Here is a 27,004-nt window from a genome sequence, read left to right on the forward strand (position 1 = left end):
TTTTCAAAAGTAGAAAGTAATAAAGGACAGAAAGATCATGAAAGGGAAAAGACTTTGAGGTGAGGATAATCTTTGAGTTGGGTGTTGTGGGATGTGAAGAATGTGGACTTGAGTGGGGACCAAACTACCAGCATTCTGGAGAAGGGGAACAACCCCTGAGAGAGGTATTGGACAGGAATGGTGAGAACATGTTAGCATCCAGTTTGTTTTAAATATACATATATATGGAGAGAGATAGAGAGAGAGATGGATAGAGGTAGAAACCAGCCCAAAAATAAAAAATGAGAGAGGATCAGATTAGGGGTGCACATTGATTGGAAATGCCATGCTGAAGGGCCTGGCCTTCCTTTGATGGGCTGTTGAAAGCTTTTGAGGAAGAGGAGGTAATTAAATCCTGTGATTTGCTATTTACTATATGGAGTACTATTTTTCTTCCATTTGTCCTAAAAGATTGTTTGTTTATTTACGATCTCTCAGGTTTCTAGAGCACTGTTAGTTCAAAGAGGAAAGTCTGAACGTTGGTATGGCTTAATCATGATATGCTGGCTGAGAGAGACTAGCTTTATTTTAGTGAAGACTGGAGAGAATAAAGATTTAAAGTGGGCTATTCTAGTCTTAGATGTTTACTTCCTTTTTACCTTGCAAATACTGACAACATTAAAACTCTTACCAGCTTTGATCTGGAACTTGGCAAATGACCAACTCTCTTGTCTGGAAGGTGCCTCAGTGGTGAACTTCCAAATATTGATATTTGCATGCAAATATTGAGAAGGTTGTCTTTTTATTATTTTTAGTGTTATGTATAAATGATATTGACCAGAAGGAGGCTCCAGTTATGAGGCCTAACTACATCCCAAATCCTTTTTCACCTTCATTACTACAATTTCCTCTGCTTAAGATATTTTGAAGCAAAAGGGTGCCTCTGCTTTTGCGTGCATATAGCCCTGTTGGTGAACATGGTGGGAAGCATTACCAGGTAAAGGATTAGGCAGGTCCAGACTGCATTTCATTCTGATGTTTTTTCTCCATATCATATTGGCTTTAGCTATATTGATTATAACTCAGGGAGTGTGTGGGTTTAGAATAGATACAGTTGCATCAAATTGATTGCTTTTCTTCCGATGTTGACTTTTCCTCATGTATGAGTGAATCACTTGAATTTGCAGGGTGGACTAATTTTACTTCTTTCCAGCCTAACCGGGGTATCTGCAGCTAGGCTCACCAGAGAGGGGACAATGAGATAGTTTCAAAGGAGGGAGGTTACAAAGCCTCCTGTTTTGATCCCCACCCCAGTGTGGTCCAGTTTAATTTGCATTTCAATGACGACTTAATGCTACTGGAAGTTTTATGTAACTTTTAAGCTTCTCAAATGTTTGTTACTTTTGTTATCCTTGTGGAAATCCTGCAATCACCAGTATTATTTTTAATCCTAAAATGAGGTAAGGAGGCCTGGGTGGGTTTATGTAAGGAGGAAGACGGTAGGGTACCAGTCCTGGAACCTGCCTACTGTCCTGGAAGAGTCAGGCTGATAAAGGATAGGTCATGGTGGTTGAGAAAGAAAGATCAGGGGTGCTTTGGTGGCTCAGTCGGTTAAGTGTCTGCCTTCAGCTCAGGTCATGATCCCAGGGTTCTGGGATGAGGCCCGAGCTGGACTCCCTTTTCAGAGGGGAGTCTGCTTCTCTTTCTGTCCCTCCCTCTCACTCATGCGCGGGCGCGTTATCTCTCTCCAATTAATAAGTAAAATCTTAACAAACAAACAAACAAACAAACAAAAAACCGATAGAGTGAGTAGGGAAGTACTGGGGGCCAGGTATTGAAGTGTGCTTGTGTAGGTTAACTGGCACGGAGGCAGCATTTTCTGACCTAGGGAGGTAAGACAGCGTCGTCATTGGCACTAAGTGCGGTGACCCACAGCAGGAGCACATCACCACCCTCCGACCCCCAGAGAGCCTGCTCATTTTCCTCCACTCCACCCTGCTGCTTTCCTAGTCGGCAGCCCCAGCCCAGAAAACAGGCGGTGAGGCAGCTCTTTGAACCAGGCCGGGTCCCTTCTCTGAAAGCGTCGGACCCAGAGAGGGGCAGGAACTCCTTAATTGTCCTCCTCCGCGGACCCACGCGCCGGGGTGCCGCGGGAGCTGTCCGCTGTTCTGAACTCTGTTACTTGGCTGGATCCGTGGCTCTCCAGGCACGCGGCAGCCTGGGTGAAGGACTCAGAGGGTCCCGGGAAGGGCGAGGGCCTACAGGTCTGTGGCGAGCTCCAGAGTCTACATTTTAAATCACTGTCAAAACCTCCTATCCACTCCAGCCCAGATTCTAAGCAGGGTCCAGCTCTTAAGGACGGGTCCCTCATCTCTTCCTCACATCCCGTGGTGTAGCTCAGTCCCTCACTCCACTTCTTACCCTGCTCCAGGTCATCCTGAGAGCCTAGCGCTTGGCGCCGCTCCTCCCTCCTCATCCACCGCTCCCTCCTCCGGAGCAGGACTCTCCCAAGGCGCAGCAAGCTCCCGCATCGAGATTCTCCCTCGTTCCTCTAACCCAGGTTTGTCTGCCCCTCCTCCCTTTTCTCTTTCCATCGTCTTCACAGTGTCCTTCTACCTAGTTGTCTAAGCACCGAGTCGGGTGGTGCGCGCTCCGCCCCATTTTCCATACAAGGGAGCGCTGGAGTGAGGGGCGGGGCGGAGGGGAGGCGCTCCCAGTCCCTCTCAAAAACTGCGAGCCCACTGGGAACTCCTGAATCTGTTCAGCTTCCGCGGAGGAACGAGAAGCACGCCGTCGTGGGCTGAGGACCGCTAGGGGACAGCCGGGATTCGGCCCCTCCCTCCCTGGCGCGTTTTCCCGCCCGCCAAGCCCCACTCACCAGGTAGGACTATGCTCCTGGGTCTGACCTGCGCGGACTGCGAAGGCTCTACATTGAATAGGAGGCGTTTAAATAACCTGTGCACACGTAGTCTCGCATAGATTAATTTTTCCATGGGGGGATGACAGCACTTCTGATTGTTGTTATTTATTTTGGCCAGTTATTCTAAAGGGAGTATTTGGATAATTGAGGTGGGGGAGGGAGGCACGATTGGTGTGGGAGGGGATGGATGGACAGTGGGAAGTGACGGGCTTTGATTCTCTTTGGACAGGTGGCCATGGCCTCACTGCCGACTCAGGGACCCCCGGTCCCTGACTTATTTTCTGGGTTGCCACCAGCGGCCTCAACTCCTGCCAACCAGAGCACGGAGGCCTCGGCGGTCAATGGGTCAGCGGCTGGCCCAGGCGCTCAGGCCATCACTCCTTTCCAAAGCCTGCAGCTGGTTCATCAGCTCAAGGGGCTGATCGTGCTTCTCTACAGCATTGTGGTTGTTGTGGGGCTGGTGGGCAACTGCCTGCTGGTGCTGGTGATTGCGCGGGTGCGTCGGCTGCACAACGTGACCAACTTCCTCATCGGCAACCTGGCCTTGTCCGACGTGCTCATGTGCACCGCCTGCGTACCGCTCACGCTGGCTTACGCTTTCGAGCCACGCGGCTGGGTGTTCGGCGGCGGCCTGTGCCACTTGGTCTTCTTCCTGCAGCCTGTCACCGTCTACGTGTCGGTGTTCACTCTCACCACCATCGCTGTGGACCGCTACGTCGTGCTCGTGCACCCGCTGCGCCGGCGTATCTCCCTGCGCCTCAGCGCCTACGCCGTGCTGGCCATCTGGGCGCTGTCCGCGGTGCTGGCGCTGCCAGCCGCAGTGCACACGTACCACGTCGAGCTCAAGCCGCACGGTGTGCGCCTCTGCGAGGAATTCTGGGGGTCCCAGGAGCTCCAGCGGCAGCTCTATGCTTGGGGGCTGCTGCTCGTCACCTACCTGCTCCCCCTGCTGGTCATCCTCCTGTCTTACGTCCGGGTGTCGGTGAAGCTACGGAACCGCGTGGTGCCGGGCTGCGTGACCCAGAGTCAGGCCGACTGGGACCGTGCGCGGCGCCGCCGCACCTTCTGCCTGCTGGTGGTGGTCGTGGTGGTGTTCGCCGTCTGCTGGCTGCCGCTGCACGTCTTCAACCTGCTGCGAGACCTCGACCCGCACGCCATCGACCCCTACGCCTTCGGGTTAGTGCAGCTGCTCTGCCACTGGCTCGCCATGAGCTCGGCGTGCTACAACCCCTTCATTTACGCCTGGCTGCACGACAACTTCCGTGAGGAGCTGCGCAAGCTCTTGCTTGCCTGGCCCCGCAAGATCGTGCCGCACGGCCAGACCATGACAGTCAGCGTGGTCATCTGATGCCACCGCTTCAGGACTTGGCTGGGGATCTCCACGTCCACTAGTCTCCGTGGGTGCCCACCTGAGGCCGGACTGGAGCGCTTATTCCCAGCACCAGGGCTAATCCAAAACGTGGCAAAACTTCCAGCTTAGCCTTCTTGTCTAGATGTCTTGCCTTGTCCTTGTGTCTATGTAAAATGTGAAGTAGGCTTTGGTGGGAGTCTTGTGATTGCTTGGAAGAGGCCACGGAGAGAGAAGAAGATTTATTATTTCCTCTTTATGCCCTTGAATGCCAAACAAATTTTTTTCTCATGGTTCATGATAGTAATTCAGAACCCTGGCTGTCTTCCTTGCTTTCCCCTCTGCTTGCTCAATGGTAAGATGAAGAGTGAGGATGGGATTTAAAATGACTGCGTTGGGGTTGGTGAAGCTTTGCGGGTTGCCTTTTAAAAAGGGCTCATCTAAGCTATCACACCTGAAATTGGAGTCAATCTGAACCCATTAATTCCTAGGATTCCAAGGAAATATGTATAACAAATCTATATCTGGGATTTCAACATTTCCTGAATAAGACCTTCCCACACCAAAAGGGTTTTACTTTTAAATTCACTTGAATTTATAGCATGAAAACCCTCATGAGCCACCTTTCAAAATGTCTTGCTATTGTTCCCCTCCTCCTTATCCTCTAACTTCTATTTGAAAATTATAAGATGAATTATTCAATGAAGGGGTAGATAAATAGGGTTAAAGAAGAAAAGGTCCAAATCACTTAAGGGGGCATGTAACTGCATGGGACAGACATCTATCTGTGTGTGTGTGTGTTTGCCACAAGGCAGGTACACAGATATTTGGTTTTCTGAATACTCAGTGTTAACCATGTTCCAAAGCATTCTCTTGCATTCTCTAATTGCTCAGTTGCAAGAGATCAACAGCTGTCATCTGACTGCTCAGCACCTGCTCGGCGGTGACACGCTTGGAACACAATCAACCCAGAATGCAATGACTGGGAAAAGTTTACTTAAGGCCATAACTGAAAAATAAACTACCACCCAACTGCCATGAAACACGTTATTCTTTCCAGGGTTAAGGGGACAGGTGAAGACTGTTGGGCCATGATACCAGGCTGATAATCCTCACCTTCACCTCCTGAGAATTTTGTAAATGAGGACAAGCGCCCTGGGACAAGGGTTTTCACATGGATGTGGGAGCAGTGACTGGACAGTGAGGGTAAGAGTCTTGGGAAGTGATACACGATATCCACCTGTCAGATCAGCCCCTCGGGGCATATAGGGCATGAGCTAGTACAGCAACTGCAAGTTTGTTATCATCCGTTAGACTCCAGTACCACCCTCGCTCACTCTACAGTAGAATTTACCTCTCTCCTTCTCTTACTCTCTAAAATGAGCTCATTCACTCATGAAAGTTTGCCCTGAAAGACTTGGAGATGACAAGGACTAAGTCCCATTACTCCAAGGCCAGCAATCACGATGGGAGAGTAAGTATTCGTGATTGGGCCACTTAGCAAGATGCCTCTTCAGTAGCTATATATCGAGACCATTCACAGCTTGGGGGAGGGCAGGACAAGGCTGGCTTGGGAGAAAGGAAAAAGCAGGTTAACTTGGGAGATGCAAGTTACCTTTGGCAATGGCACAAATTACTAACTTTCAGCTTCATCTGTGGATGTGGACAACGAAGCCAATGCTCTAATAAACATAGCCCACCTACAGCATTATGTCCCTCCCCCGTTCCAAAAGAGCTCATCCCCCAGGCATCCCAGAGACTGGCTCCTGCACTTCCAGCAGCTGTATTACTTGGGAGGCTCAAGGCCAGACAGACATTTCATGTTCCTCAGAACATTCTTTTGAGGGGAATGTGTGCGGAATGGAGGGGATGGGGGAAAGGATGGGATTAGTTGGGGGAGGGATCTGATTAATTGTAATTTCTGTTTTGGAAAGCTTAAATCACTGGTTCTCAGCTCTGGCTGCTCCTAGAATCAGTTGGAGAGCTTTCAAAAAACATCAGTGCCTAGGTCCTATCCCCAGGGAGTCCAACTGATTTGAGATGGGACCCGGGCCTCAACATTTTTCAAAGCACTTCAGGTGACTTTAATATGCACCCAAGGTTAATAAGCCCCTTAAGCATTGCCTTCCAGTGAATCTCAGCAACATCTGAATGAAGCTTTGATTGTACCTGCCAAAGGTATTATGAATTTGGAGTTGAATTCTGACAGGGCGTTACGTGCTACACTTGGGGAATAATACTCTTTTAGCCTTCAGACAGGATTCATGAATCACACAGAGGCAAATCCGTATAATCAGAATATATAGGTATTCATTCAACAGTTTCCTTACAAATCTATGTGTAAGGCAGTGCATGAGTTCAATCTTCTTTTTTTTCCAACTTTAGATTTATTTGCATTATAAAGTCATACACCACGAATTATTCCAAATCCTGGTTTCCAGGGTGTTAAAAAAATGGAAGTGTTCTCTGATTAGCTTCATCTAAATCTACATCAACTGTGAGAAGAAAGTGTCCTCATTAATTACTAGAAAAGCTGCCAGCTGTTTCTAGCCTACAACTTAAGTTAAAAATGTTAACACTTACATGGACTTTATGGAGAGCCTGAAGAGGCTGGAGAATTATGCTGTGTTTATGTTTATAAACATCTTTACGAATGATCCACATCACTGCCTGAACAGCAACTAATTAATTCCTGCCCTATCTGGAATCGATCTCGGACCAGTTTGACTACAAAACAAACCGACTTTAAAAAATAATCTCTCGGAAGTGAGTCCTATAGAAATTCACATAGCGCCGAGGTAGAAAATTTTATTTAACATAACTTATTTTAGTTAATACCAGGCATCCAGCCCTCTTCCTGCAAGGAGTCACACAGGCCATAAAGCTGGGAGCGGAGCCAGCTGGGTACCTGGCAGCAGTCCATTCCGAGGCTGCCGGGAGGTTCTGTAATCCTCTTTGCAAGCATTGTCACTGGGTCTCACTTTTGGCAGCCAATCAATAGATTTATCTCAGTAAATCAGTCGGGGAGTGTTTCAATATGTGTTGGCAGCAGTTACCTGGAAATAGCAACTGTGAGAGACGCTAAGGTAACAGTATTCTAATCGATGTAACCTTCCTGAATATTTATTCTTGTGGATTTTCAGCCTGGTCTTTTATTGGGGGTGCTAAGGTCCAGGTTTATTTTCTCAGGTAGGCTAGTTAACCATCTCTGTCCTATGGCTTGCATTTCTGAACATTTAGTAGTCTTGCAAATGCAAGGCATGGAGCTGATATCAAGGGGACCCAGGCAAGAGTGTAGCTAGAACTGAGAGTGAACCCAGGGTCCATCCCCCACAGATGAGAGGGGAGGAGCACTTTTGTTCTACCAAGTAGATCTTCGATGGATTTCCCTCCATGCGTTACGTCTTTGTTATGTGTGTAAGGTGCACGTGTGACTGACTCACTGTATGAAGCTCTTCGGGCTGGGGCTTGCACTGTTTGATGTCTCGTGGGTGCTCAATAAATATGAAATCAGTAGTACCATCTCAAGTTGCATAATACAGTAAACTGCATAACCTGGGGATGGCCAGGGCCAAAGCAAAAATAAATCGTATCAAGGATAACATGCTACTCAATCTGGATTTGTCATTTCAGGCTAATTCCAGGAATGAACTGTTCATTTGGGGTCTTTTCTGACCCCCTGGCTCCAACCTCAGTAATGACAGCATTTCAATACATGGTACCGAACTCTGTGCCTTCCAAAACTGCATGCCTAGATTGACAGGTCCACCAAAAGGAGAGTAGAGAGTTTCATGCTTCATTTCTATATTCATCTCTAAACTGGATCATTATTTAAAGGCTAGCATTTTATTACTCGTTTCCAACTATCACTTGGGAAATTCAAAAACATCCAGCACATAGGTCTATAAACCAGATTCAATCATCTAGATTCCAAACTGTCCATGACAGGGTCACAAAGAGGATTTTCTGACGCTTCTAAAATAAGACTTAAAAATGCATTTATGGACACCTTTCCAGGGATCCACTTATTTTGCAAAGTGAGATAAGCTATATACAGATGTTGGACATGTCAAGTGTTCCTTTGGATGGGTGAGAGTTGTAATCTTGATATGTTAAAAGTCTGCGCATTCTCTGTCCATCTTTGGAAATAGAAAGCCTTATTTTGAAAATTGAGTGTGCACACTTCCAACAGCTTTTGAATCGTTCTTCTCTGCTTTCCAAGTCAATTCCTCTTCTGCTCCCACTCCTTATTTCTCTATTTCTGGCCCTTTTCTGCTATTTTCTCATATTATCTCTAACATACGTCCGATCTGAAGCTCCTTCCTCTCCAGTGGAGAGGAAGCAGTGGGACTCAAGCGTCCATCTTCTTGTGGGTTCGTGTAAGGTGAATCATGTTGGACAGATACTCTGGCTAATTCTGTTGCACAGGCAGGCTTCCTCAGATCAGTGGAGGGCTGCTGCCCAACGCATTTCCTGCCCACGGTGGGATCTTGGAGCTCACACCGTTGATCGTTTCACAGACAAGCTCCAGGCAGAGGTGAGAGGCGGGCATCGGGAGTTTGCACAGGATCTCAAGCTGGGCTCTTAATGTGCTGAATCCCACGGAGAGCTCTCAAGAGAGGCCTACCAACGAAAGGTCAAATGTGTTGCATTTTGATGTTTGGGGCTGGAACAAGAAAACCAGAGCCAGAAAAAGCAAAGGACCATCTCCTCTTTTAAGTATTCCTTGCCTCCTTCTCTCAGCTCTCAAAAAAAAAAAAAAAAATCCTCCTCTTGATTGGCTGACGACTAAATCCCACAACCCCAGAGCTCATCTCCTCCTTCTAGAGCGACATCTAATGATGAATGGAAAGTTACTCCCTTCTCCCCATCCCACACACTCAGTATTGCCAAGTAATGAAAAAAAAAAATCCTTTCAGCTGGAAGAATTAAACGAAAACTCCAGGTCTCAGCTCTGGGTGAGAAGTCAGGTGCTGGGCTTCTTCTCTAGCCCAGAACACCACAGTCACCTTGGGTGTTCATCTAGGAGGATGGCCCAGTCACCTGAGTAGGGGGCTCAGTGTTGCAGCATAACAGGCCCTGGGGTGGTTAGATGGGTGGCCTGGCCATGCGGGGTGTGCGGCCACTGTGTGGACAAGTCCTTCCGAGGCCACTGCCTGTCCCCTGCCAGATCCTGGCAAGCACACTGACCTCCGCATTATCACGGAAAAGAGCCAAGGGCAAGCACAGGTGGAAAGCTAGAGCACGGGTAGGCGCCTTCAATGGCCATAATGGTTTCTTTAAAACAAGCCTCTTTATTCCCCAGTCTCCCCCAGCAAAGCCCCTTTTCTTTCTGTGATATAATTGCAGAGCTTGGGCTGTTTTCACAACAACGTTGCTTTCTGGGAGAGGGATGTCTTCTGAGGCCTACTGGGAGATTAATAATAAGCCATTTCCACATGCAGCTGAGCCAAAGCCTCACGACCTGGCCAGAACCCAGGTCCTCTGCCCGACCTCACCCTGGGGAATTGGCTCCGTCAGGGCGCATTGGCTCCACTGCCAGCACTAGTGCCTCCCACCCTCGCGAGGGAGGGTTGGCCTCCAGGGACCAGCTGAGTCTCCATGGCCTGGCTGCTGGGGTCCTTCTCAGGGCCCAAGGGCAAAGGGTGTCTCCCACCACAAGGGTGCACTTTCAAAGGCTCAGACGGAGTCAAGAGCCACTCCCTCTGCGTCCACATCCGCGGCAGCACGCAGTCCCTGCACCGTGATTAACTTCTGGACCTCTGCCATGGGCTCCTGTGCCGCTGACCTTGGACTAGGCCCCCGAATTCCAGCACTGGGTGCGCGGCGTCTTCCTGTGCTACTTTGTGGTCCTCTTGCAGACTAGCGACTACACTGTATTCGGGCTTACTGTCTTCCCGTGGATCTCTCCTAGGAGTTCGTGGCTATTCCGCAGCTGAGCCACGCCCTGGCGGCGCTCCGGGGGCTGCACGCCTCTGTTGCAGACCTCGTCGTGGCCAGCAGCGCCGGACCTACACCAAGGACTTGCCATGGTCGACGCTGTGGGGGCCTCCCTGTCGCCTCTGGCGGTGTCACGGTCCTCCCACCCGCTCTGTGAGCACAGACGGGCCCAGCCACCGTGCGCCCCCAGGCGGAGCGAGGGCTCACTGCCGCTGCTCGTCCAGACAGCCGGCGTGTCTGCAGCCCCACCACTTGAGCGTCTTCACCTGCTCCAGACACGGGGCCTGAGCCTCATCCCCAGTGCTCTTTCAGTGTCCTGCAATTGTTCTGTCCCTGGCACCTCCCGCACCCGCGCCAACCCCATGCCCTCCGGTTCTCGCCCAACTCCGGGTCTTGCCTTCGGTCTCCATCCTCTCCCTCTCCCGCTTCTTCTCCCGGAACCCAGGGGAGGCCAAGTCCATGCCCTATGTCTCGGGCCCCACTCCCTTGCACTTTCCCAGCTCCGGCCCCGGGGCACTGCGGCTGTGCCCCGCCGGGAGGTGCGCGCTTACAGACGGGGGCGCTGCAGGGCGGCGGTCCAGGCACCCAGGCGCTACAGTGGGACTGCTTGCCAGGTGAGGCGCATTCGAGGTTCTTCCAGAGATTCTGGCGTTGGTGGTGGGGCTTGGAGAGGAAGCACTCAGGCAGCCCTTGCGGGAGCTTCTTTTGCCCTGGGCAGCTGTCCAGCCCTGGCGCGCACAAGCCATACTTTGGGGCTCCTCTCCACAGCAGTTTCTGTCGCCTTATTCTAAGTGATCCATACTTAGTTTCTTAGGCGTCCCTTGATCACTGTGGAAACAACGCCTGACTTCCGAGGAAGAAATCTGGAGTGTCCTCGTGGTTGAGCCCTTCCCTGTGGGGCAAGCATGCGGGGATCCAGCAGCCTCCGTGGTGAGTGGTTGCGTGTGTATGTGCTCTCGGGGTGCTGCCTGGAGAGCGCTGGGCTCCCTGCCGGGCTTCTGACATGACTGTGTCACCTGATTGCCTATTTCCTGCGCATTAGCTGCAAAACCGCCTATATTGTGTATGTGTTGGCGACTCCAGAGATCCCATCCTTCCTGCTAGTGGAAATGGTGGGAACTGGGGAGCAAAGGCGTAAGGAAACTGGTTCGCAGGCCCAGAGGAGGAGTCAGACCTGGGGTGGGGGAGTCAGACCTGGGGTGGGGTGGTTCTCGCATTGGCTCTCCTGGAGCAATGAGTTTGGCTGTTTTTCCTGGGTGAACCAACTGGCGGTGCCCAGCAAGGTCTTCGTGTTGGGAGGTTCTTGTGACCTGGCAGAACACACTGCATATTTTCCTAGAAGATGTGGGGTCAGCAGGTGGCGCAAAGCTAGCCCAGGAAAAAAACAAAGATCACCTGTTGGCCCACTGCTCCTGGAAATTGTTGACCTAAAGCTAGGCTCCTTTCTGAATAAGGAAGCTCCAGCATTTAGATGTTTTTTTTTTTAAGTTACAAAACAAATTTTTTACTTTAAAAAATAATAGGTGAAAATTTCCCATTCATCTCTCCTGGGGAAGTTAATAGTTCGTGCTTTTCTTTCCAGACTCTATCAGGAGCACATATATGCAGTTTATATTTTACCAAAATGGGATTAAACTGTACATGATGTTTTATACTTTACTCCCCTTAAAATTATATTAACGATGGCCTTCCATGTTGAGGTATAGAGATGGCCCTCATTCTGTGCTGGCTGACTGAAGAGGAGTCGGTGGTCTGAATGGAACACTAGTCAGCCATTTCTCAGCCAGTGAGTGGCATTGGTTGAAGAGACAATTTCGGGACTTAGAAGGGCTCCCCGAGCTCTGCAGGAAATGCAGAGCAGTTTGAATTCATTATAATCACAGAGACCAGGGTGCTGCCCCTTGGTGGATGGGGGCAGGGTGAGGGGGACGATTCTCTGTGGAGCCTTCCCATGGATACCATCTGAGTGGGTTGTGGGAAACTTGGCTCCCAACACAAAGGCCTTGCCTGTTTCTTCTTGGCCATTTTCAGATTCTGCTCAGCACCTGATCATGGCTGGTGCCCCCCGGGCTGCTCCTCAGCAAACAATAGCTGGTGTTTAAAATGACACACTGACAACCCAGGGTGTGATTCCCCCGGAGTTGGGAGGTGGGGTGCAAATCCCTCTTGTATGTTGAATTCACAAAGCTCAAAGGCCGGTGGGGAGTAAAGTACTTCATTCACCTTATTTGACCACAGATGTCTCAGCCAGGTCCCATCCCAACACAGCTGAGGAGGGTTTATTGATAAAGGGTCCATTTACAAAGGTCAGGGTGACATACAGGGAAGTATCGAGCAGTAATCAGCAGCCAGTAGAAACAGAGGAGCTGTTACCATCCCCGATCTCAGGAGCATCCCCGAGGAGGGGAGGGAGAGGTTGCTGAAACTCCAAAGGGCAGAGTCGTTTAGTGAAGACCGTCTTAGAGGAGTAGTATCTTAGAGGAGGGCTAGAGCCAGCCCAGGTGTCTCCACAGATTGGGAGCCAGGGGAGAAAGCAAATTGACAAGAAACAGATACTCCCCAGACATGCCTACGTGTCACAAAAGTGATATACAAGTGTCCTGCAAAGTGGAGGAGATGTTCACGTTTGGCCTTCACGATCAAAGAAGTCTTTGTGAACCAGGTGGCTTTGGAGCCAGACTTTGAAAGGTCCTGGGATCGTAAGCAGTAGAGACAGTAATGGCAGGAAAGCATGCTGTGGGCAGGGAAGAACATTAGTAAGGGGTCCGAGGTGGGAAAGGATGATGTCCAGTGGAAGGTATTGGCTGTGCTTATGAGGATGATGAAAGCTGGGTTGGCTGAAGCTAGACCCAGGAAGATTAATAATACCAGATAAGTTTGTTGAATTCTTACTAAGTGCTAGGTACTTTTCATTATATCATTTATTTCTCAACACGTTAGGAAGTAGGCCTTCTTATTATTCTTAATTTGTAGCTAGGAACACAGACATTTAAGGAAGCCAAGTACATTGTCAAGGTGTCTCAGGTAGTAAGTGTTGGAGCTGGGATCTGAGTTCCAAAGCCTGCGTCCCTATCCATGTAATATCCTGATTTGAATTTTCACCCTAAGGAGTCTGGACCTTTTGGGAGGCAGTAGGGAGTCGCTGAAGGTTTACAATGAGTGGGAGACAAAAAAAAAAAAAAAAAAGACTTGTTCAAGAATGTACGCTAGAACCAACGCTGACAACAGGGAAAGTGTGGTTTAGGGAGACACAAGAAGCAGGGAGATGAGTTAGAGAATCATACCATCTTCTGGGAGAGGGAGAACAAGGAAAAGAAGTAGGGCAGTTCAAGTGAGAATGGAGAAGAGAACAGGTGGCAAAGGGCCTTTGAGAGAAATTAGCATCAGATATCTGAATGTCTTCTCAGGTTAGATGTTTCCTATTTGCCTTATTTACATTAGGAAGGAAAGGTAAAATATGGGGTCTATGCCATAGGTAATTAAAACCTGCATCAATCAGGAGTGCTTTTTCTAGAAAGTAGAGAATACCCAACTAAGCATAAAGCATTACTCTTGAGAACATTTATTGTCTGACTCAAAAAGAACTCTGGAGGCAGGCAGTTTCCAGAATGGTCCTCAAAGACCATTGGTTACCCAAAAAATATTTATATCCCAGTAACATAAAGTACTTGAAACATTATACAAGTCCTTCAGCAAACCCCCATATGAGAATTTCTTATCGGCCTCATTCCTTCTACCCCTTCCCCACCCTGTCCCCCTGGCATCCAGTCTCCAAACTATTGATCAGCCTCTTTTCCTTCAAGACTACCTTCACAACTCATTGTTTTTCTCTTCTGGGGAATCTCTTCAACTTAGTCCTTTATCTCCCTAGCTAGTTTGCTAGGGCTGTGTCCTAGTCAGCTCGTCTGCCGTAACAGAATACCACAGACTGCGTGGCTTAGACAACATGAATTTATTTCTCACAGTTCTAGAGATTGAAGCCCAAGATTAAGGTGTCGTCAGGTTAGATCTTTTTGCCCTGGGGTCTCTCTCCTTGACTTCTCTTTCCCCTACTGTGTCCTTGCATGGCCTTTTCTCTCTGTGTGTATATCCTTGGTGTTTCTTCCTTTTCTTATAAGGACTAGTCAGATTGTATTAAGATTTCACCCTTATGATCTCATGTAATTGTCTCTAAAGGCCCTGTCTCTGAATACAGTCACAATGGATGTTAGGGCTTCAACATATGAATTGGGGCAGGGAAACGATTCAGTCCACATCACTCCCCAACTCCTACCCATGTCGGAGCTCATCGTAACATATTCAAAGATTAGGGTCACTGGTTGAGTTTTCTGAGAAACAGACTCTGAGAAAGAGATTAGCACGCAGCCTTTTTATTAAGGAGTTCTTTGAAAGTTCTGTGGAAGGGAAGGGAAGGAAAATGAAGAGAAAGGAAGGAGATTATTGGTCAGAGGGAGAAGTTGAGCTACAAGGTAGTTTCAACGGAGGACTCAGCCAACCCTATGGGAATATCTGGAATATCTTATGTTGCAAAGAGGAAGCATGGGACCATTTTCCATGTCAGTCAGTCATTGGATGTAGGTTGTAAGGAAAGAAGGCACGACCTTGAATGAGTTGGCTCTCTTCAACTGAGGCAATCCCTGAAGGGGCTGATAGTTCCTGACATGAGTCATAGGTTGTGAGCCGGTGTGCTTTGTTGGATGTTCAACTGGTCGACCTCTTTGGGCTCTATTACGCTGGAGAGCAGGGGAGTTAACGGTCCTGGGGCAAAACTATAAAATGTATACTGAAGGCAAACTGTTTCTGATCTTTTCTTTTGATAGGAAAGGAAAGGAATGCATTTGCCTGATCAAAGGCTACATACCACGTACCTGAGGCCGTGTCAGTCTTTTCTAGTAAAAGATACCGTACTCAGCACAACAGCCAGCGTGGGGGTGGCCACAGTTTTTCCGTGGCCTTTGGCTGGAGTAGAAAGCAGCTATTGCCTGAAAGTTACCTGTCTTGTTAAGCTTCTTTCCTGTACCTGGCTAGAGAGAGTAGACTTTTTGGGGGACCTTTTAATTTTGCCTTTGTCTAGTGGTGTTTTGTGTTGCCAGTGTTTGCAGTTCCAAGTCTGGGGTATACGAGGCAGAAATACAAGCCAGGGAGCATACTACTGTGTTGTTCTCTGGGTTCCGAGGTTCCTGTCTGGTCCTTCCTTCTACCTTTCAGAATCTTATGTTTTCTTTATGTATAATATCAGGATTTTTAGTGGTACTTAGCAGGAGGAATAGGAAAAAGTAAATCTATCTTCCTAGAAGTAGAGTTCCAAGATAACATTTTTAAGTGCATAGAACACATAGGTTTACAAAGGAAACCAATTATATTAAAACATAGTTTAAAAATACTTAAAAATGTATAATTGGGATGTATTAACATATCCATTTCTTTATTAATATACTAAATAAAATAGTGGCGGGTCTGTCGGTCACTGTAACATTGAAACCTGATTCGCTTTAGTGGCATTTGTGCCACAGTTGCCGTGTGATGTCAAATAATGTGTGACTTCTGGTGACAGAGTCACTGACGTTTCTCATTGGACTGCGCCTTTTTGCCTCCATTCATAATGGAAGGAAATCCATTTTTTTTTGGTGAGAGGTGAGTCAGAAAATACAGGTCAGTTATTTTCTGATCCCAGTTCACAGACCCACCCCTTGGCTTCCAAGGATAAAATTGAATATACTCTTAACCTCAAGCCCAGACCAACCATAGCAAACCTGGTAGGCAGAGATTTCTGGCAGAGACTTAAGAAAAAACCCTTTGGGACCAGAAGCCCACAGTGGTCAAGAAATAAGATGATCAGCCCAGGACAGCCAAGGGCACAGCTGGATCTGATTAGGGGCTGACAGGAAGTCGCGTTTCTGGGCCGGACACTGGATCTCAGGGATTCCTGCTGCCCAGAGCTGTGAACACCCCTTCAGTGAAGCTGGGAAAGCTCTACCAAGACTGGGAGTTGCGGTCATCCAGGAGAGACAGCATCTGAGAAGAGGATGGGTCTCTGGCCACTCAGCTGGGCAGAGTTTAGACAGAGGAGGGTTCCCCCACCGCTTCTGACAACCCGCCAGTTACCCACCCGGGGCCTGTTCTTGCTGCACAATAGCGATTTTCTTCTGAGGACATTGTGTCCTGAACTCCGGCTTTCAGGGCCCGACTCCCACACAATGACGATCCGGGCAGCCTGTGATTGGATTGGAAACTGCACTATGCTTTCATAAAAGACAGGACTGCTTTGTGAAGCCTTGGAGGGGCGCAGAATGCGACATCTACAGGAAAATGAAATAAGCACCCCAATTTACAAGTTGCTAATTCCATCCTGTTTGTCCAGGGCCTGCCTGATGCCATTTGAAGGGTGGTTAGAAGTTTCTTTTGCCTCATTCCTTGGTTTTTCTCTCCTTCGCATTGAAGTTATAAATAACGGTGCCTCGCGTCTTAATGAAAGGGAGTGGTGTGAACAACCAGAGGCCTCGAAAGGAAACCTGAAATAATTGTGCAGTTGCTAAGGAACAGGGCTGGACAAGTTAATTTTGTTGGCATAACATCTCCCCATTATTTAATCTCCCAGCGTATTCATTTCATCCATCTGTCACCATGTCACCGAAGCCGGGAGGAGTTGCTAATTGCAACCCTGAGGTTGAGAACAGACCTGTCCAAACCTTGTGTAAATTTCAGCTGTCGGAGGGGGCCACGAGCTTTGATTTGACTGTTGGAGAGACCACCCTCTTCTAGTTCCAGAAGAAAGCTGGCGAGGGCCCCACCCCTTGGTTTCTGCTGGACCAAGTTCTTGTGCATCTTAGCAGTGGCTCTCTACCCTGGCTGAACACTAGTTACCCGGGTGTTTTTTTTTTTTTTTTTTGAATCAATGTCTAGGTCCCCTCCCCATGGATTCTGATGTAACTGGTCTGGGGGCAGGGTACAGGAATGGGATTTTTTAAAAAAGGTCTCCTAAGTGATTCTGATGTGCCGCCCAGGCTGAGAACCCCTGATTTATAGAACCTCTACCATTGCGTCTCGTTTTAAAAGTTCCAATGATTCTTCGATTTTTGTAGTTCCCTGATCACTTTCTCCCTGTCTCATATAAAATAAATACAGCGCCTTTCGTGAGAGCTGTCTGGGCACTGGGCACAGCCATATATGTTTTACCTGCATGATCCCTTGGAATCCATACACCAATCTTGTAAAGTGGGTATTTTTGTCAGCCCAATTTTATAGCCATAAAGGCTGGTGCTCAGGGAGGAGAAGTGCCCAGCTGGGAAGGGACAGATCCAGGTTTGGGACATGGGTCTTACCCCAAAGCCCCAAAGTGGCTTCTGTCCTCCCAGGAGAACCTGCTGGTCCGCACCAGGGCTCGGTTGCCTCTCATGTGTCTGCACCTGCAGGCTCACTTCCACCAAGTTTAGGATCAACTCTAGTCCTGGCCGTGGGTTTCGAGAACCTGAGACGGCGGATCCGATGACTCAGGAGCTGGTCAGTCACATCCTCAGCTCGGACGCTGGGTCTGAACTTGGAGGAGGTTCACTTGGGCTCCTCCGCTCAACTGCCTGGATTCCAATCCAGCCTTCCTTTAAAAATAGAACTAGTGAGTGACTTTGGCCAAACTTTAAGATCTTTCCTCACCCGTTGGTGGGGACGACAAATGTACCTGCGATAGAGAGCCATTGTCAGGATTGAATGGAATAATACCGTAAAACACTTAGAAAAGGTCTGGCACGCGTTATTCACGAAAGGTTAGTTTTCCCCTCCAGCTTGATGGAGATGTAATTGACATAATATCAGGTAAGTTTAATGTGTACAAATGTAGATTTGATACACTCCTGTGCTGTAGAATGAGTGCCACCATAGGGTTAGCTCACACCTTTATCACATAATTACCATATTTTTTTGTGATAAGAATACATAAGATCTATTTTCTTAGCAACGTTCAAGTATATGAGACAGAATCATTAACTACAATCACCATACTGTACACTAGGTCCCCGGAACTTAGCTTATAACTGGAAGTTTGTACCGTTTGACCAGCATTCCAGCCCCTCCCCCCACCCCGCCTGCCCCCCAGCATGGTAGCCGCCCTTCTATTCTCTGTCTCTAGGAGTTAGGCTTTTTGAGATTCCACATATAAGTGGCATCATAGTGTTTGTCTTTCTCTGTCTGACTTATTTCACTTAGCATAATGTCCTCAAGAATCATCCATGTTGTCTCAAATGGCAGGAGTTCCTTCTTTCTCATGGCTCAGTAATATTTATATGGATAAAGAAAATGTGAGATTAAATATATAACATAATCTCGTATATATATAAAACATATGCACCTAGTCTCACATTTTCTTTATCCTTGTATCTGTTGATGCACTCTTAGGTTGTCTCCATATCTTGGCTATTCTGAATAATGATGTGACCAACATGTGGGTGCCAATATCTCTTTGAGATCCTATTTTCATCTGAAAAATTAGCTATTATCGTCGTCCTTATCACCACAGAGCTAGCTCTCAGAGGCTGCCTTTTCCCTCCGTGCTCGTAAAGCCCAGAGATGTCTAGTATCCAGCACCGTGTCTGGATTCCAGGTGCTGGGCAGCTCCCAGGCTGTCTCTGGGCTTCCTGACGCTGCTGCCTGAAGCTCCTGGTTCAAATATAGGCAGCTGGCCCTAGAGACGGAACGCATACCTCTACCTTTGGTCTGGAAACTCATATCAGGTGACAAGAACCTTTCTTCAAATGTAGTAGTAGGAGCTCTTTCAGTGTCAAGAGAGAGGAACCCCACTGAAACTGGCTTTAAGCAGACAAGGAATTTATTGGGTGACGCTGGTTGAAGCGACTGGAGAGTCCAGAGCTGGGTTAGTTCGGTATGATGGATCCTGGGACTCATGGGAGGTCCCTAACCATCTGTTTCTCTCTTGTCAGTTCTCAGAGCTCTTTTCTAGAAGCTCTGGCTTACAGCCTTATGACTTGCAAGCCCACCATAAAGGAATTTCTTAAATGCAGTAATTCCAATAAAAGTCATGGAACGGGCTTGGATCAGACCCATTAGTTCAAGGCCAGCAAGGCAACAGTATCTAGCCTGGCCTCTGCTGGCTCAGAACGGAGAAGCTTGCTTTCCAGGTATCAACCCCACGTGTCACAGCCATCTAAAATGAGCTCAGCCTAACACTCAGAAGTCCATTTTGCAGCTTGTTTACAGACAAGAGTCTGGGTTTGAAAAAAAAAATTAGATTTTGATGGGGTTGGGGAGGGGAAAGCTGATTAAGAACATCAGCTTCCCCTTCGGATATTAAAAACAAATAAAACCTGGTGGGATTTACATGATCTTTAAGAGCATTCTGTGTTTCAAGGTCTGCGTCCAAAGCTGTGTGAGCCTTGAGCGCCACCTAGTGATAAAGAGTGGAATTTTCATAGGATGACTTTTCTCCAGGGAAGAGCTTCAGGGCCCCTTCCATCCCCCCCCCCCCCCCCCCCACCACCCTAGTATTGAGTAGTGCTGGGCTCTATGCTAGGGACAGAGGAATGACAGTCCTCACCATGAGGAGCTCCCCGCCCAGATAATACAACACTGCGTGGTGAAAGAGTAAAAGAAATGTCCTACAGGGGACCCCAGAGAGGGAGGCATTGTCTCTTCCCAGGCACCCTGAAAGCCAGCCCAGAACTGGCATCGGATAAATCCTTGATGAATGAAGAGTTACTGGTTTCTTCCAGATTCTCCATTATCTGCTCTCTGTTTTCTTATGGACACATTTTTTTTTAAATAAAGATTTTATTTATTCGACAGAGATAGAGACAGCCAGCGAGAGAGGGAACACAAGCAGGGGGAGTGGGAGAGGAAGAAGCAGGCTCCCAGCATAGGAGCCTGACGTGGGGCTCGATCCCAGAACACCAGGATCATGCCCTGAGCTGAAGGCAGACCCAGGTGCCCCATATGGACACATTTCTTGGGCTAGCATTAGTCTCTGGCATATTCTCAGTTTTCTCAATGTAGACATTTCTTCTCTCATTGCTGGCCTACAATTTGTCTTCCTAGCCAGGATTTTAGGATCGATACTTCCCCTTGCTATCTGCCCCTCAGTCAATAAGAGGGTCATTATTTCTCCATGTCTCTGCAGAGGCTGAAGTCTGAGGGTGCCTTCCACCCCAGGACTCAGGGGCCCATACTTGTCAGCAATCTGCTGAGTTCTGCGTGCACCTGATTCTCCAGCTGGGAGAAACCCAATCAAAGTAAGGGAGCCCTGGTCCCTAGGCTTCTCCCTGCTTGTGTGGAGCCATGCCTGTTCTCATGCCACTCCCCCCTGCCCATTCCCACTTTGGGGTGTTATACTCTCCTTGTGTCACACTTGGCAGCTGTTCCATTTGTAGAAAGTACAAGAGGGAACAGCCTGGGTCATTGTAAAGGAATAATTAATTATAGAAATGACTTGATGAGCCGGTGCCAGACACGGTTCCAGGTCGTGGGGGTAGGGCAGCAAGCTAGATGAAAATATTTTTTCTCAGGGCATCTGGGTGGCTCCGTTGGGGAAGTGTCTGCCTTTGGCTCAGGTCATGATCCCAGGGGTCCCTGGGGTCGAGCCCATGTCCGGCTCCCTGCTCTTGTGCTCCTCCCCCTACTTGTGCACGCGCTCTCTTTCTCAAACAAATAAATAAAATCTTAAAAAGAAAGTGTTCCTTACCCTCATGGGGGGGGCATTCTAGTAAAGAATTAGGATTTTATTTTAGTTGTAGTGGGTCACCATTCAGAGAGTTAAGCAGAGGCAAACTTGATCTGATTTTCTTTCTTCCTTTTCTTCTCTTCTTTCTTTTAAAATTTTAAAAAAATTTTCTGTTTTAAAGAATCCCTTCAGGAAATGGCATGAGAGGCCAAGAGAGGGAGGAGGAGAGCAGATGAGGGCTCCTGCTGAGGTCCAGGTGGACTGTGAGGAAGACTTGGTCTGGGGTGGTTGCAGAGGGGACAAGCCTCGGATCTGATCTGCGCCAGGACTTGTCAATGGATTGGGTGTGGGGAATGGGGAGGGAGGGAAAGGAGACGAGAGTGGGTCCCATGGTTTCGTCTGGCAGACGATGTCAGCATGGCAGACGATGGCAGCATGGGTCTGGTGTGGAGATCAAGAGTGCTGGCACGTTAAGTTGGAGAAACTATCCAAGTGAGCTTCCAGGGGGACCGTGGGACACTTTGGGAATGACCAGGATGAGAAGTGGCCTCAAGTCCTGTCTCAGGCCCGAGGCTCTGGGGGGAGCGCACGAGGCCCCCACTTCTTGCCCTTTGCTTTCTGGTGTGAGGAGAGCAGCACCTGGTGACGAGGGTTAGTAACAGCACCCTGCTAATGAGGCTGCCCCCCAACCTGTGCAGGAAACAGAGCCGCAATTTCCCAAATCAAGCTGAAGTTAGCAATCACCTGGGATGCTGATTAAAATGCAGATCCCCACACCTCTTACCTGGAGGAGGGCTCAGGGGACCTGAGATCAAGCCCAGAACGTGTGAGTGTAACGCGGGCTCCTGATATCTGTCATCAGGCAGTTTTGAGGACACCTGTTAGGGTCGGCTGCCCAACCTGCAATTCAGAGCGCCTGACTCTAGCTTAGGAAATATCTGGCAGCCTGATGGCCCCCCGTGAAGACTCCTTCCCCCCATGTCTCAGTTGACTCGTGCTGAGAGACAAGATGGCGGAGATGGAAAGAACATAGTTTTGAAGTCAGACCACGCTGGCGTTGCACCCTCCTCCTTCATTGCCCAGCTGCCTGACCTGGAGGAACCATTGCACCTCTCTTAGGGGCTGTTTCCTCACCTGAGAAAGCTCTCACCTACCTAATGGCTGCGTTCAAAAGATCCGATGGGTTAACGTAGGTGAAGCCCCTGCCCTAAGACATGGTAGCTCTCACTGGTACAAGGAACCGCTCCCCCACCTTGGGTTGGTTCTCTGGAACCTTCCTTTCAGTGCAAGGAAAATCTCCTGTGATGTCTACTTGGGGCTCCAGCTACCCTCCTAAATGGCTAAATGTGCCACTTCCCCTTCCTCCACCAGATGTCAGGCCAAAGCTGTGGAAGGAAAGTGACTCCTGGGCTCTGCAAGGTGGCAACAGCCTAGCTTGGAATGCTAGCCCCACGGGTCCCCAGTTTGGGTAGCTGAGAGGGGCAGTGAGGGTAGGGAGGAGACATTGTAGGCTCCTAGCACCAGGTCTGGGCTGAATTCTTGCAGCTCTGGGCTCCACTGGGTGTGATGGGGCACCTCTCCTGTCTGCGAGAGCTCGGAACTCATGACCAGCTGGGAAAAATACTGATTCCTAGGCCTTCTCAGCTCTACTGTTTTTTGGGTGATGGTGGCAATAAGATATAGTCCTTGAAACCAACCTTTTCCCCTTGATTGAATTAGAGGAACAATGGCCATATTTCATTACAATTCCCTTCCCCCGGGGGGGGGGTGCTACTTTTGGGGAAGCAGCCATCCATGTTCATATGTCCGGTGCCCAGTGGGTTAGAGCGTGCCCAGGCAGAGACCTGTCTGCATTCTAGCTTGTCTGAAAAATAGAAGGGGAGATGGTAAGAGAGTAAGATGGGGGCTTCTGGAACCCTGGGATTCTGCTCTAGAAAGACTCCAGCCTCCCGATATGCTGACTTGCTCAGCTGACTCACAACTTGTGCCCCTTTCATTCCCTGCACAAATCACATTGTTACTTTGGAGCTCCTTCGGTGCTGCACGTTTGATGTCTGTCTGTTCCACCAGACTGTAAGTACCACGAAGGCGGGAATGGTACCCGCATTGCTCACCACGGTGTGGCCAGCCCCTAACGTGGTTTATCTGTTGGATAAATGAGAACTGAAGGAACAAAGGCATTTAGGGAGACAAAGTGTAGCAGGCTGCCCTGGTGGCAATGTGGACTTGTATGAAAAAGTCCTAGTTTTATAACCTAACCAGCCCTTTGACCTTGGGCAGGTTATGAAAACTCTTTGGATGTCAATCGCCTCATCTGTGAGATGGGAAGAGTATAGTGTCTGTCACACAGGGTTGTGGAAAGGGGTATGGGAGACAGTCCAGGTGAAGTGCTCAGCACCATCGCCTGGCCGATAGTCGATAGTCGATGCTTTAGGAATGTTAGCTATTCATTCTGGTTACATCATTTCTTCATCTAAGGCCGTGGAGCAAAACACCCAAGACCAAGTGGCTTAAGAGAGCAACAGTTTTATTGTGCTCATGGAGTTTGTGGGTTGGGAATCTGGAACGGACAGAGGGGTACTCTTTTCTGTTCTATCATGTCTGCAGGGACTTCAGCTGTGACTCAAGGAGCTGGGGGTGATGTTAATCATTGGGGATGGGATTAGGTGGCGCTGGAAGGATCCAGTTCCAAGATGACTTCTTCACTCAACTGTCTGGTTCCAGTTGGTGCTGTTGGCAGCTGGAAGCTTCTATGTGGTCTTCCCAGCATGATGGCCTCAGGGTGGCTCTGGGCTGTGAGAGCAAGCTTTCCAGTTATAAAGGTGAAAGCTGCATGGTCCTCTTTGCTGACCTGGTCTTGAAGTCACATGGTGCTGTTTCCTTCATAATTCAGGGTAGAAGAAGACACAAGCACAACCATCATTAAGGGGAAGGGACGCTGACCTGCCTCTCAATGGCCTTAACACCACTGAATTCATGGCAGTGTTTTAAAACTGCAACACTCTTCTTTTTATTTTAACTTTTTAAAATTTTGACACAATTTCAGACTTTCATAAAGTCGTAAGCATAGTTCAAAGAATTGGGATTGCCCTTTACCGCGCTGCAAATGATAACCGTTAACATTTGCTTTATCCCCCTCTCTCTCTGTATTTCTACATTATTTATTTCTGCTGGAATGCTGAGAGTCAGTTACAGACACGATTAATACTTTATCCCTACCTACTTTTGTATGAATTTTTTTTTTTTTTAAAGATTTTATTTATTCGACAGAGATAGAGACAGCCAGCGAGAGAGAGAACACAAGCAGGGGGAATGGGAGAGGAAGAAGCAGGCTCACAGCGGAGAAGCCTGATGTGGGGCTCGATCCCGTAACGCCGGGATCACGCCCTGAGCCGAAGGCAGACGCTCAACCGCTGTGCCACCCAGGCGCCCTACTTTTGTATGAATTTTTAAAAACAAAGACCTTCTCTCACATAGTCCTAGCTCAGCGTCCCAAATCAGGAAGTTAACATTATTCATTATTTCCAATAGCAGACCGTATTCAGGTGCCAGTTGTCAATGAATTCAATTATAAAGACACAGGATTAATGTCTTTATTGCAAAAGGAAACCCAGGATCATGTGTTGCATTCGGTTGTTGCATTTCTTTACTTTTTATAAAACTGGAACAGTTTCTGAGGCTTGTTTTATAGTTCGTGAACTTGTATTTTTGAAGGCTGTAGAGCAGTTAATCTTTAAAATGCCACTCCTTGGGTTTGTCTGATGTTGCCTCGTGATTAGACTCAGAGTATGGGCTTTTGGCAGAAATACTTCCGAAATAGTGCTGTGCTGTCTTAGCGCGTCTCGTTGAGAGACACGTGCTATCAATCTGACCTATTACTGATGACGTTAAAATTGATTGTTTGATGTTAGTTGCTCGCTAGGTTTCTCCACTATAAAGTTACTCGTTTGCCCTTATAAATAATAGCTATATCATGCAAAGAGGCTTTGTGATCATGTCAAAATAAAAATGTCCCCCACTGGCTTGAGCATCTATTGATTTCTTGCCTTAATCAATTGTTATCATGATGATGATTTTATAATCCCATCATTTCTTCTGCCTTTATTCACTGACTTTCCTCTGTAAAGAAGAGCTTCCCATTCTTATTTATTTATTCATAGATACATATTTATATTTATTTATTTGCTTTTTTACATCAGTGTGGATTCATGAATTCTTATTATAGTCCATAAGTTATAAACCTTTACTATCATTATATATTTTGATTTTCAAGTGTCCCAGATTTTGCCCTGAGATACCTTCAAGCTGACTTCCAAGTCCTTTTGATATGTCCCCATTATTTTTGAGCCCTTCCTTACTTCTGGCACAAGATGTTCTAGGTTCATCTTTCTACTTTGTCCTATTCCCACTCTGGAATCAGCAGTTTCTCCAAGGAACTCTGTTTCATTTTAAGGTATGATAGTATTTAGAAATCAATATCTAGATGCTAATAGCTTACTGCTATTGGGATGTCCTTGCTTCTAGGCCCTTGTAGTAGACAGAGGTAAGACACAGATGTACACACACACACACACACACGTATCTATTTTCATATTGAACAATCTGTATATGTGAAGACCCCATAATTCTCTCTGATACCTCCAGTTCCAATCCAACACTACAGGGTGTATTCTAGCCTTTTCCTTTTCCACATCTGTAACTCCTTTCTCTACCAGTGAGAAACCTGGTCCCCATGATGCCAGTATATTATTTATTTGCTCAGATCTACCATATACAGAAAGTAGTTTTAGCATTGCTAACCCATGGCTCTTGTGGGAAGAATAAAACTTACTAACTAGAGTTTCAATATTTGATTAGTATATTTTTAATCTTTAGTGTAAGGACATCTTGTCCAAATGCTGTCATCAGAAGTTGGTTAGGTCCCGCTATCCTTACATAAAAGGGAACTGAAGTGGGAGAAGAAGCATGACCTTGGACCAAGCCAAGAAATCTCCTTCCAGTGTCAAATTCTCTAACTAGGGCTTGCTACCCCCCCCCCCCAAAGCTCTCAGCATCTCAGCCTGGAGCTTCTGGTCTCTGTGGATACCATCCCTTAGGACCGTTTGCCACTTTGCTTCTCACCACAATGCTTGTATGGGATCTCAGAGTAATCTATGTCATGGCTTGGTGTGAGAGGAAATAATTTAATAACAGATTATTTCATTATTAGCCAAAGATCAGGAAAACATAGAAGACAAATCTGATTGCAATTAAAACAACAAAGGTCTACCTACAGAATCATTTCTTTCTGTGGCCAGGCTGCCTTGGGAATTCACCCAGCAGAGGTCAGGGGGGTGATGGTGGCCATCAGCATCTTGTTTCTGATTTTCATGCATGTCCCTTTATTGTGTGAGTGGAATGATACTAGTCATTAGTCTGGGATAGATATTCTTTATGGTGTTAAGGAAATATCTTCCTATTCCGTTTACTAGAAGTTGCTAAGAGGGAATGATGATAAACTTTCAGCAGCATTTATAGAGAGGATGATTGGGTTTATTTTAGCAAGTACATGTATAGGACTTCCCAGGCATGGGTGTAAACAACTTGACAAATGTTAATTAATTTATTTCCCACGACAACCCCATAAAGTGGGCAATGTTAGTTTCTCCATCTTACAGTGAGAGAACTGAAGCACAGAGAAGTCAGATTGCTTAATTAAAGTCAGCATCAGAGGAAAAGCCAGGTTTCCAACCCAAGCGCTCTGGCTTCAAGGTCTGATGCTTGGCCTCTAACTCTGTGCTCTCCCTGCTGTGTACGTCTTTTATGATCTACTGATATGATAAATCACATGAATAGCTTTCCTGCTATTGAGCCATCTTTGCATTCCAAATCACAGTTGGTTATGGTGTTATTATTATTTGAAAATGTGCTTACTGAGTTGCGATTTAAGTTTATATCTATAGTCATAAGTTTGTCTATTGTTTTTTTTCTTTTCATGGTACTGTGTCAAGGTTATGCTAAGCTTAATAAATTGAATTGGGAAAGTTAACATCTATTTCAGACTTACGGAACTATTTATATGTGGAAATGATAGTTTCTTGAAAGTTAAATGAAAAAGCCTGTAAAACCACTTGGGCTCAGCAGCCTTGTAAAACTACTTTTTCAATTTTCTGTG

At 47.5% G+C, this 27,004-nt stretch overlaps 1 protein-coding gene across 1 annotated transcript; it reads left to right on the forward strand.

The window, feature by feature from the left end:
• Positions 1-3,134: 3,134 nt before the first annotated feature.
• PRLHR (prolactin releasing hormone receptor) lies at positions 3,135-4,247 on the forward strand. Its single transcript, XM_008685047.1, has one exon. The coding sequence runs from the start codon at positions 3,135-3,137 to the stop codon at positions 4,245-4,247; it is 1,113 nt and encodes a 370-aa protein (XP_008683269.1).
• Positions 4,248-27,004: the final 22,757 nt, after the last annotated feature.

Source organism: Ursus maritimus, unplaced genomic scaffold (assembly GCF_017311325.1).
Source record: "Ursus maritimus isolate PB19 unplaced genomic scaffold, ASM1731132v1 scaffold_7, whole genome shotgun sequence".
NCBI classification, from domain to species: domain Eukaryota; kingdom Metazoa; phylum Chordata; class Mammalia; order Carnivora; family Ursidae; genus Ursus; species Ursus maritimus.

Coding starts and splice junctions, on each gene's coding strand:
- PRLHR (XM_008685047.1), top strand. CDS start 3,135: ATGGCCTCACTGCCGACTCAGGGACCCCCGGTCCCTGACTTATTTTCT.